This window comes from Sciurus carolinensis, chromosome 8 (assembly GCF_902686445.1).
Source record: "Sciurus carolinensis chromosome 8, mSciCar1.2, whole genome shotgun sequence".
Lineage (NCBI taxonomy): Eukaryota > Metazoa > Chordata > Mammalia > Rodentia > Sciuridae > Sciurus > Sciurus carolinensis.
In genome coordinates this window covers 96,185,952-96,198,475 of record NC_062220.1, presented here as the reverse complement: position 1 = coordinate 96,198,475, position 12,524 = coordinate 96,185,952, and the positions used below count along the sequence as shown (strand labels likewise).

Genomic DNA, 12,524 nt, shown 5'->3' with positions numbered 1-12,524 from the left:
TTGGGAGCCTTCAATCCATTTAAAGCTAGGGAGGGGCATCATCCGGTATGTTCCTTAGAAAGCTAACTCAGGTGTCAGTGTGAAGAATGAGTAGGGCCAGAGGAAAGGCAGGAAAACCAAGCTGGAAACTCTTATAATGCAGTCAAAGATCTTAGCTGAGCTAAAATGGTGGTATTGGGAATGGTAAGGGTGGACGGTGTTAGGAATTATAGAGAAATATTTAGATTCAAAGAGCTTTCTGGTTTGGGTCACTGGGAGTTCAGCTCTGAGTAGGGAGAGAAGATAAATTTCAGTTATCGTCTTCCTTCATCATGCCAAGTGACATTTGGCAAAGAATTCTTCAGCCCCAAATATCAAAAATGACAACACTGACAACCTCTGGAGCAGCAGAGTGTTGAGAATGAGAAGAGAACTGAGGATGGAATCCTACAGAACTCCAGCCACCTAGAGGATGGAAAGAAAAGCAGGCACTTCTGGAACCTGAAATGGAGTCACCTGAGAGAAGCCAGGGTCTAGGGGAACTTCCTCAGCTAAGGAATATTGGACTGAATGCTGAATTAGGGTATTCTAGAATCACAGTCTCCTTGGGGACATGAAGAGGAAGGGAAGTTGACAAGCACTCCTGAAGATACTTCCTTCGCTGTAGAAACCGCTGCCACCACTGCTGTAGAAACACAAGAGATTGATGGGCTGATGGGGTAAGCAAAGAACTTTATGAAGAAGGACTCTTCATCTCTACTCACCTTTTCTTAAAGGACATGCATCCCAAGAACATCAAGGAAAACGATGAAATGTTGGGACATGGAACTTGTTTAATTAAGAAAAGCAGCAGATTCAAGCTGTCTGCAGAAGTTTTCAAGTTCCCCCTCTTCAAATAACTCATAGGAAAAGGGTAGGTCATTCTGCGCTTTCTCTTGGTCCTTCAGTAGAAACTTAAGAATTTTTTTTTCACTCAGGGAGTGGTTTAGACTCAGAATTGCACTGCTGGAAATGGCTTGAAATATTATCTAGCTATCCTTCTCGCTTGATGTTTTACTGGTCTATTTTGGCATCTTCCGAGCTTGAGACCTGTTCTGTAGGCAATTGGAATACATATCTAGGTTAGCTTTGTTGTCCTAGGGCACCTTGAGTTGTGCTTTAAAAGGCTAAATAGGGCCTGACTCCTCTGGTGAATATTGAAATGTATTTGTCTCATTTATCCTTTTTACTTACCATGTTTAATTGATGTTCCTAGAGAAATAAGAAAGTGAATTGAAAGTTTTTACTTCATACCTTGCCCACTACAGAGGCCCAATAAATGTCAGTTGTTATTGTTTAGACAGCAATTTTAATCCTCAGTCTTGGTCAGGGTCACAACTAAACTAACTTTGTGGGTCTAGGGTTAGGAGAGAAAAAAACATCTGCCTTAAGTTCAGATTTCAAATTAAACTATGTTTTCAAAGATTAACATTCACACAACATTTCCATTTTGCTATAAAATATTTTTTTATTTATATTTATTTTTCTTATAAAATATATATTAGATGCTATGTTGCCTAATAACCTGATGCATACTCAAAATAATAAAGCCTCCCTTTCCTCTGGGTAATTGGGCCAGCAGTTGGTTTTGCTGACTCTTCCTAATCAAGTAAGAGAAAAGAGAAAAAAAAGCATACATACTTGTTTCCCAGAGAAACAGCTTCTTGCTGAACTCAATCAGTCTTGAAGCACATCAAAGGTCAAGATTTTAGGCTGCTGGAATGGAAAGGAGGGGAAATCATATTGTGGTGTCCAGAAGTTTCTTTGTTTTCTCCCAGGTTGCACTTATGCTGGAGAGGGGACTAACCAGTTAGAAGGAAGAGGGAAAGTTGATGGTCACTAGACATTTCTCAAACTAGAAGATGTTCTCATATCTCTGGGCAGTCCTGTTTAGTTTCTGGAGAAGGCACAAACCAAGTGCCATTCTGGAAAAACTTGAGCCAGAGCTAATGTCCAGTAGCCACAGTAATAACAACAATAATAACAAAAACAAACTTCACACAACTAGGACTAGGGTGGGGTGGTTTATATAAAGTGTGCGCTTCCTGTTTCCACATTTACTGCACCATCCCTCGGTCCCACAGCACTCTTCTACTCAGCGCTTCTCATGCCCCCTGCTGGAGAAAGCAAATGGGTTTCAGAATGTGAGGGTAGCCGCACTTCCCCTTTCCCTCCAACTCTTATCTATAGTCCGGAAAACTCTAAGGAAGAAGGAGCAAAGAGCTTTTTCTCTCTTTCTTGAAATTCTGTCCTGTACCCTCTTGTATTCGGTGTCCAAAACGATTGCCAGATGCTCTTGATCCGAAGAAAAAGGATTAGGCCAGACTGAAAATGAGGGACTTTGGAGGAAATGCAGGATTCCAGCCCTTGGCTTTGGCGGGGGGAGATGATGTCACCCCTTCTGCATGGTGGGGACGGGGGTGGGGCTGCAGAGGGAGAGCCCGCGCCGCTCTTGCAGCTGCCAAGGGAGCGTTCCGAGCCCACGTCAGGGGAGGTGTCGAGATAAATAGGGTCCCGAAATGGCCGTGGCTGGCTGCACTGGGAGCTTCGGGGTCCGGGACTGGAGCAGCCCGAACGAGTTCGTGTCCAGGAGACTGAGCGCTGGCGCTGCTGGTGCTCTTTTCGCTGGAAGGCTGAGATCTTCAGCCAAACCCTATTGCTGCCGACTGGAGTTTGGGGAAGAAAACTCTCCAATAACCCGAAGAATTTCCTCCTAGGAGAAGGGTCAGCGAAAGACTAGCGGGACGAATAGGCACTTTCTGCCTATCTGGATCGCAGCGCGGGAAGGCAGTGCCATGCTCCTCTCCATCCTTGTGGCTTTGTGCCTGTGGCTGCGCCTGGCTCTGGGCGTGCGCGGCGCGCCCTGCGAGGCGGTGCGCATCCCCATGTGTAGGCACATGCCCTGGAACATCACGCGGATGCCCAACCACTTGCATCACAGCACGCAAGAGAACGCCATCCTGGCCATCGAGCAATACGAGGAGCTGGTAGATGTGAATTGCAGCGCCGTGCTGCGCTTCTTCCTCTGTGCAATGTATGCGCCCATTTGCACCCTGGAGTTCCTGCATGACCCCATCAAGCCTTGCAAGTCTGTGTGCCAGCGCGCACGCGACGACTGTGAACCCCTCATGAAGATGTATAACCACAGCTGGCCCGAGAGCCTGGCCTGCGACGAGTTGCCAGTCTATGACCGTGGGGTCTGCATCTCGCCAGAGGCCATAGTCACAGACCTCCCAGATGGTGAGGCACTGGGAAAGTTGGAGGGAGGTCAGAAGTGTCTGGGGCGTCACCGCGACTTGAGAATGAGGCGGGCCTCACCTACCGCTGCCAGTGGGTGTTCCACACAGCACCCTCCCTCGCAGCACCAGTCTTATGTACCAGGCGTGGAGGAGGTGGGAAAGCAGGCAGAAGTCTTTACTTCACAGGAATTTAGCGAGATGGGGAAGAGCACACGGCGCTCCGTGAAGGGGGATAAAAGAAAGATTTGCTTACAAGGGAAACATTGGCAATGTTTTTATTTACAGTAATAGTAGAAATAATCATGGTAGCAAACAGATATTGCTCTGAGTGTGAGCCAGTGTTGAACCCAGTGCCTGTAACTAGTTTAATGCTTAAACCAGTCCGACTGGAGGCTAATACTCTCCCCATTTAGTGCTACTTTTTGAAAGTTCTTTCTGAAAGAGCAGTAATTGTCATTACTCCCCAGCAGAAATAAGATTTGTAATGTAGGTCTGCCCCTTGGCAAATGCTGACCTTTGTTTCATATTAAAGATGCTACCTAGCGTGGCATCAATTTAGTTAATCCCTTTTCTGCTTCTTTTCTCTTTTCTCACTTTGTTTCTTTCTTTTTCTCTTTTTTTGGGGGGTGGAGGTGGGGTGTGGTGGGGAGGAACTGGTCTAAATTGACTTCTTGAAAGGAAACCTTAGACTATTTTTGCCTTCTTTTATCCTGGCTTCCCCTAAGCTAGGTTGTCCCACATTAAAAGAGATTATGGTGTCACTTTAGAGTCATCTCCCAAGTCATACTTTAGAGGATTGCTCTCAACATGAAGGAGGCATAGTTAAGTGGAGGGGAAAATTAAAACTCCTCTCTAACTCAGAGTTTTAGAGAAAACACTATTATTGTTTGCATTTTACAAATGATAGAGATGCTTGGTTTTGGTTGTGCAACTGTGCACTGTTGCTGCACTGCAAATTGAGAGGTGAGGATTTGGAAATATTCTGATTATTTTGATTAAAGTGCTAACTTGGAAAATAAATATTTTACTATCACTTTCAGAGGGAGTGAACTCTTTTTTCCAGGTTGGTTACATTGGGTGTTCATTCACATCAATTTTTTTGTGCTTGGATAGGCAAAGTCTCACCTGAGAGATTTCTCTCCTAAGTCTGGGGACATCATTGTGAAAGATGTAGCTGACACCTGTCATTTTTACTGCTAGTAGTATTCTGTGCTACTGTATTAGTTTATCTTTTCAAATGCTCTCTTATATTCCAGAAAGGGGAAGAGACCCAGTCACTGACCACACCCCTCATGGCCCTGTTTATGTTTCAGATGTGAAGTGGATAGACATCACAGCAGACATGATGGTGCAGGAACGGCCCCTGGATGTGGACTGTAAACGCCTAAGCCCTGGTAAGTTCTTTCCCCATGGTTCCCTCTCCTTCTCATCCCCAGAATGATTTCTGTATCCCTTTTCCAACTTTGTAATCTCTCTTTTGTGCCTTTTTTAGATCGGTGCAAGTGCAAAAAGGTAAAGCCAACATTGGCAACGTATCTGAGCAAAAACTACAGCTATGGTAAGTCATCTGCTAAAGCCATTTACTTTTGAGACTTGGCAAATTACAAAATTGCGAAAGACAGATCTCCTAGTCACAAAGTAAAAAGAGGCTTGATGATTTTTCTAGATGATTATGTGGGTTCTGGACAGCGTAATAATAGTTGTGAAATTTATTGTCTTTCTGGGTAGATCAAGTACAAACAAAATAAATCACCCAGGTGAGAACATTGTGCAATTCAGACTTAGAGTTAGACTCTTACTCAAATTTATCTTGGTGAGAAATGCTGCTCAGCAAATGACCCCTCTCCCTTATTCTCTTCCTAAGGTTTTATTGCTTCAGGAAGGATGGAGTTGTGGTTCATGGACTTGATTAACTGAGGCCCAGAAAATTAAGGCCCAGAGACCAAGAAAGTCCATATATCTTTTTACTTATAAACAGTTACAAATATTTAAAATCTTTTTTAAAATGTGGGGAAATATATTGCTGAATATTATAATCATGAAACTCTATGACTACAGAATTGAAATAGTTTAAATGCCCTCATCTTTCTTATTTTAAAGAACCATTGAATATCTTGTCAAAGAAAAATTCAGTCATGATATTTTAAATGTTTTAAGTAAGTTTAATTCTACTATCATCATTTGAAAGTCAATTTAACTAAAAACATTTTTTCAAAATGTCTATTTGGGCTATTTTATACTTTGTTGCATACCTTAAATTATTTTTGCTGAAGTAACAGGAAACCAGGTAAAGATGTTGTTTACTTTCTAATTCAGTTTTCACGTTTCAAATTTAAATTTTATATCAAACTTAGGTTATATATACTCACAAAAGTAGGAAAATCATGCTGTACAGAAATCTGAAAAAACAACCAGAACTTAAGATATCAGATTTGAGAATCATACATGGGTAATTCAACAACAGCAAAAGTACATTATTTTTTTCCAGTAGTTTTTTTTTTTTTTTTTTTTCCTTGAAGCCTGTTATGTAGATGTTGTCTTACTCTGACCTACTTAGTCCCTCATCTGCCAAGATCAGCCTTAGGTGCTAATCAAAGTTTGTCTGCCAAGATATTCTCTGGGGTGTTCTGGCCTTGGAACCCTTTGATGATGAAACATTTTCTATTCAAGTTCTTTTGGCTCCATCTAAGCCAGCTTTCTAGGACAGAATCCAAGAACGACCCATATTAGGTTGATCGCAACTCCATGGGAGGCAGTGATAATAGCAAGGAACCAAAGAAGCCAGAATTTAAATCTTGATCAAAGACAGTGACATTGACAGCCACCTGTAATAACAATTCTATCTCTGCTCATCCTGGGCCTTACTTTGTCAATCTTTGAAAGTAAAGGATTGAGAACAACAGTCCTCAGAAATTCCTTGTAGTTTGAAAACGTTATGACTCTAATAATTCTTTCTGTAAAACAGAAGAAGTTAAAGCATCAGATGGGTAATGGAAGGAATCCGGATTTTTAAAGTGACTTCTGAGCGTGAGAATATACGTACTCACTTCAAATCATCACAAGGGGAATAGAAACATATAAATATGTTTCTGTGATATTTTTGCTGACCTAAGGGAGAACCCAAACTAAAGACTGCCTTTAGTTTGCTTTTCCATCTGGCAGTGTGATTCAGAACTTTGTAGACAATGTTGACAAAGGATGCCTTACATTTAGCATATGGGCCTTTGCCCGCATTGGGGTTGCTTGGACATGACCATAATTACAGGAGTGATTCTTTAAGAGAGGCTCAGCAGTTGGCATGAATGCACCATCCCTAGTTTAACCCACAAATTCAACAACCCTTTTATCAATTTTTAAATTGTAGTTATTCATGCCAAAATAAAAGCCGTGCAGAGGAGTGGCTGCAATGAAGTAACAACAGTGGTGGATGTAAAAGAGATCTTCAAGTCCTTGTCACCCATCCCTCGAACACAAGTCCCACTCATTACAAACTCCTCCTGCCAGTGTCCACACATCCTGCCCCACCAAGATGTTCTTATCATGTGTTACGAGTGGCGCTCAAGGTAAGTTCACGGTCAGAAGAAACTGCACACTGCTCACAGACAGATGAAATGCATTTAGCAGTTAATAGTTTTAAAAACAACAACAGAACAGCACCAGTAGTTGTTTTTGAAAAAGTACCTTTAGTAGCTGTCTCTCTTGGCATATATATTATATATATATATTATATATATACATATATATATATAATATATATATAAAGTCATGTAATATATATATATATCCTAATGTGTTTTAAATAAAATCTTGAGAAATCAATTTCAGAATCCATTAAGTGATTTCAAAATCAAATAGGAAAGTAAATTATTTTGAGAAAAAACAATTCTTTCTAGACCATTCAATCTTAGTGTGAAAAATTCTGATTTTGGTTTCTTTAATAACTTAAAGGTTAACTCTGGGACTATGGCTTCATAAATTTTTTTACGTACACTTCACAGTATTTGTTTTATAGAATATTGAACATATACATTCACAGACTTTAAAATGTCTCTTTTTTCTTCTGGCTACTGGCGATTTAACCCAAGGATAATTTACCACTGAGCTATATCCTCAGCCCTTTTTTAGTTTTATTTTGAATCAAGGTCTCAGTAAGTTGCTTGGGGCCTCGCCAAATTGATGAGGCAGGCCTTGAATTTATGACCCTTCTGTCCCAACCTCCTGAGTTCCTGGGACTACATGCATGCTCCACTGCACCGAGCTTTTTAAGGTGACTTCTGAATCTAAGAATATGTGATTTTCAACTCAAGTCATCACAAGGCAAAGTATAAATAAATAAATTATGTTATATGCATACACATGCACACATTCTAGCTGGGAATATTTGTCTCCTCACATCCCTTCACTGGTCATTTATTTAAATATATTGGCACATTCCCTATAATATAAAGTCAAATTCTACAACCTGGTTTCCAGGATGTGCCCTGTAACTTGCTGCAGATACTTTCCAGAAAATCATTCATTTGTATAGAACAAGTGATCCCTTTGAGTGTCTGCCATTCATGCTTCTCTGTTTCTTCATGGTGTAGCCCAAGACTCCATTGCTCCAAACAGGAAACAAACACTTCTTTTGAAACTGAGTGCACTTGAATAATTTCTGATTCCATATTCCACCAATACCAGTATACCTCCTCATACTCCACCTTGTATCTTGGCTTTCAGGCTGTCCTTCCACTTACATCTTGTCTCCATTAGGAAGTCAGCTGTATTTTTGGGCATGTGTCTTGTGTACTGTTTGCACCTGCTACATTGCTAGATGCAGCTGGAGAGGAATTAGATTGCTAGTCATTAAATTCTATCAGAACAGATGAATGGGTTTATATATTTGTATTGCATTACAAATATTTTTGGATGATTAGGATTTATTTCTTCATACATGGTACTCATCATCATTTGGAAAAAGAAACTGGTAAGGGCATGTAAAGGGGATTTGGGAAATAGAAGTGATGAGAGGAGATCTGCCTTTTAAAACTAATATAAAGCTACACATGTTAAATCCATGTGGTGCTAGATGTATAAATAAATAAAAAAAGAATAATTCTCGAGAGATTTTAAGACACAAAACAAGTCTTTACTGTCAAAGAAATGTGCTAAATTGATAGAAAAATGAATGTTATTTAGTAAATGTTGCAAATATGCTTGTTTGCAAAAATAGTATGTTTTTCACTTTATACTGTACTAGAAAATAAATTTCAAGTAGGTACAATTGATAAATATTTTACAAACTTAATCAGAGTATGTGATTAAATGTGAGATCTGAAAGTCAAAGGACTTTGTAAACATAAAAGTAATATAAGAAATTGCAGGGAAAAATACCAAGACACATAATATTGTGTACTTAAAAAAACAAAAATGGAAAGACTGATAAAAGTTGAGAAAAATTCTTGAGGTGGATATGACAAGTTTTGTGATCTTTATCAAAAGTTCACACAAATTAATATTTAAAATGCTGAGAACACAATGTAGAAATATGCATACATAAATCCATAAAAAGGAATTCTTGAAGAAATGCAAATAGCAAGTAAACATCAGGGTGGAATGTTTTCTCTCATATGTGGAAATTAGAGAGAAAAAGGGAATAAAAAAGGGAACTCATGAAAATAGAAGAGAGAACAGGAAGCTGTGGGAGGAAGAAAGGAAAAGGCAAAACACTGAGGAGTGAAACTGAGCAAATTATGTTGTTCATGGACGACAGATAACAGCGAATCCGCTATAATTATGATGCACTGATAAAAAAAATACCTTCTTAATTCCAAAGCCCAAATTAAAAGCAGATTCATTTTTACCTAATTCTGAATGTTAGTGAGTTGAATGGAAGTATAACCATTTTGAAACTGTTTGGCAGTTTGTATTGAAAATCTTAAAAAAAAAAAAAATCCAAATCCTTTGACCTAGTTATTCTACTTTCAGAAATCTGTCTTCAGGAAATAATAAGCCAGAGCCCATTACTATATATAAGGATATTCAACGCAACTCTCATTATAGTAGCTGTAGCTATAGCTAAATAAAAGAGGGAATTCAATAGTAAAGAAATGGCTAACTGAATAACCACAGTTGTAACATTATATTGTTTAAAGTTGATCTTTGAGTTTTCCTAATTATATCAGAAAGTGAGTATAATATAATGATGAAAGGAAATGTACAGTAGGATGTAAATATACTATATGCTTTTAAATACATATACATATGTATATACATGTACATTTATATTCTTGTACACATGTATTTGAAAAGGATGGATTATAGGGATAAGGGTTATTGAAACAAATTTTAAATAATTTTCTGCACTTTTAAACTTTTTACTTTTATAAAGTACTAAGATAGATTTCTTTCTTTCAGGATGATGCTTCTTGAAAATTGCTTAGTTGAAAAATGGAGAGATCAACTTAGTAAAAGATCCATAGTAAGTGTAATTGGCAACAGTCTGAATATGGATGCAAATGCATGTAATTAAATTCAATAGAATCTGGGAACCCTTCACATTCTTTATATCCAAACTCTCATGGGAACTAGTAATAGTATCTTTTGAATAAGTAATTAAGCATAGCTATTTGTACTTGAATTTTTTTATCAGAAGTCTATCATTTGGCTTCAGAGTTGGTTTTTGTTCAATTATAAAGTACTAGTTATTTCTAAATTAAATTATTCTTTTGTTTCTTTCTTGTATTATAATTTAATTGTTTTAGTAATTAAGATATTAAGTAGAGTTAATATCTACTGGGATTAAAACCAACATATAGGGATGCAAACACCCAGTTCTAAAACTTATACCATCACTATACATAGCAAAATCTTTCCCTGTATTTAAAGTACTCTAAGATTGTTATGAAAAAATCAGATGACCAAATCCATAATTTTAATGGTAACATCATAGAGACATTCATAGTTCAATTAAAGGAGTTAGAATAGCTTTTTGCCTCAAGATGAGAAATCAGGTAATTGATGTGAAACTTCTAAAGCATCCTTCGTCTTGAAGATGAATTTAGACATCTTTAGGAGAATTCATGTTTTCCAGTTCACAAAAGGGACTGCTCCTGGCCAATATCCTCTTAATTTGTATGAATAAGAATTCTTAGGCAAGAATATATATTAACTGACTTATGGAGAATATAGTTACAACACAGCATTATCTGAATAACAGAACTAAACACTATTGTGTTAAATCTGAGCTAAAATCATGGTCAAAAACTCATAAACAGCTCAGGCGCATGCTCAGTGCTACTAGAAAGAAATAGTGCTACTCACAGAATTGGTTACCTGGTTTCAGTAATATAGAGGCATCAATGGAAAAGAAAGTTGGCCAGAGGACCTGATGTTGCTGAGAGAAAAGAAACTTTCAAGAATCACAGTTTTGGTGGCAAATATTCCGATATACTTCACCATATGAAAGCAACATGCACTAATGAGCTTGATATTCTAGAACAGACTGGAAATATGTCCTAGGAGAGTGGGAAGAGTGTTTTCCTTTTCATTACAATTCTAGTGCCTGCTCAAACATTTTACTGAATGAAATATACTCTAACGAGAAAGGAAAGGAAAGCATGGATAATAATATAAAGCAGTTCCTATTCGAGTGGGTTGATTTTCAGTTGTTGCTGTGTCTGAATTTACATTATAGGACTGCGGTCAAAATGCATGGGTGTGGGTCTGGAGCCCTAGAGATAGTGGGTGAATTTGAATCCTGATTCAAGCATTTATCAACTATATGGCTTTCTGCAAATAGCCTCCATGTGTTTATTTTCTGGTTCTGACAGTATTACCCACTTTGTGAGTTTCAAAGTTTTGACTTCACCATAGATTAAGCGCTTTCCAAATCATCTGGTACTTGACAAGTGCTTAACATCCAGTGGTCATTTTAATTGTCATTGTCCTGATATTTCAGTGAGACCATTGTGCTGGCAATAAATAAATAAATAAATAAATAAATAAATAAATACAAACACTGGTAAATTCTAATATTAGTTTAACATCAAGAGAGGTGCCATGTATTTGAGTCACCTTTGTGAATTGTCTTCCAGCAGTGGGAAGAGAGGCTGCAGGAACAGCGGAGAACACTTCAGGACAAGAAGCGAACTGCAGGACGCACCAGTCGTAGTAATCCCCCCAAACCAAAGGGAAAGCCACCTGCTGCCAAACCAGCCAGCCCTAAGAAGAATATTAAAGCTAGAAGTGCCCAGAAGAAAACAAACCCGAAGAGAGTGTGAGCTGACTGCTTTCCTAACTGGAGACTTCCGTAGAGATGAGGCCAGGCCTTGCCTGGAACAGCCTGCGTAAGGCCACGTGCCCCTTGCCTTAACGACTCACTGCAGTGCTCTCATAGACACACCTTGCAGCATTTTTCTTAATGATAGGCTTCAATTTATATTTCTAAGGCACCACAAGCCAGTTTGGTAGGTTTGCCCTTTGGTATGGAAGGGTGTAATAAATAAAGCTGGTTGAAAGCGTTTTGCATTCAGAGTAGCCTGTGTACATATTCTGTGTGACTTCCACGTGGAGAAAACGTGCTTTTGTTTTCCGAATCTGACTTAATATGTGCGTTGTGAAATCAATGCCACATTTCAAACAAAACGCTCATTTTTGGACAAAATATTTGATTTCTGCTAAAATGTTAGCAATATTTGAAAATGTGATGGAAACATAATGCTTCTGGGGAAAGCAAGAGAAATGGGATGTTTTAAAAGATCTTTATGTGTTTAATGTCTGCAGAAAGATTTTTGTGATGAAGGGGGAATTTTTGAAATCGCTAGAGAAGGAGGACATGGAAATGGTAATGTGTGTTTGTAAGACGTCCAGCTCTGTTTTTGGTAACTCTTTAAAAAATTCTAAAATAATAACAACAACTAAATAAAAAGGAGAGGCAGAGAAACAATGCCTGAATTCTTGTTTTCTGGTTACCTGCAGGGTTGGAGATGCTCTGATCTCATGGTCATGATGCTTCTTGTCAGTACTCCAGAAACAGGGAATTGGTTAGTCCCATAATGATTAGATCCCAATTAATGGGTCAACACTCAAGTAATTTATACCCACAAGAGGTGTGGTACTCATCCCGCTTCCCAATACATCCACAGATCATGATTACCAAACCAGGGAGAATATTCTCCTGGCAATTGCTGGTGCTCAATGCAGAGCCTGTGGGCCCCTGGTGGGAGGGCTGGGTTCTCAATCTGCTGGTTCTCCACCTGCTATGGCATGGCCATTGCAGCTCTGTGC

At 38.8% G+C, this 12,524-nt stretch overlaps 1 protein-coding gene across 1 annotated transcript; it reads left to right on the top strand.

The window, feature by feature from the left end:
• The first annotated feature begins 2,499 nt into the window (after positions 1-2,499).
• Positions 2,500-12,171, top strand: Sfrp4 (secreted frizzled related protein 4). Its single transcript, XM_047561650.1, has 6 exons — positions 2,500-3,258; positions 4,571-4,651; positions 4,750-4,815; positions 6,622-6,820; positions 9,654-9,717; positions 11,333-12,171. The coding sequence occupies exons 1-6, from the start codon at positions 2,814-2,816 to the stop codon at positions 11,516-11,518; spliced, it is 1,041 nt and encodes a 346-aa protein (XP_047417606.1). The 5' UTR covers positions 2,500-2,813; the 3' UTR covers positions 11,519-12,171.
• Positions 12,172-12,524: the final 353 nt, after the last annotated feature.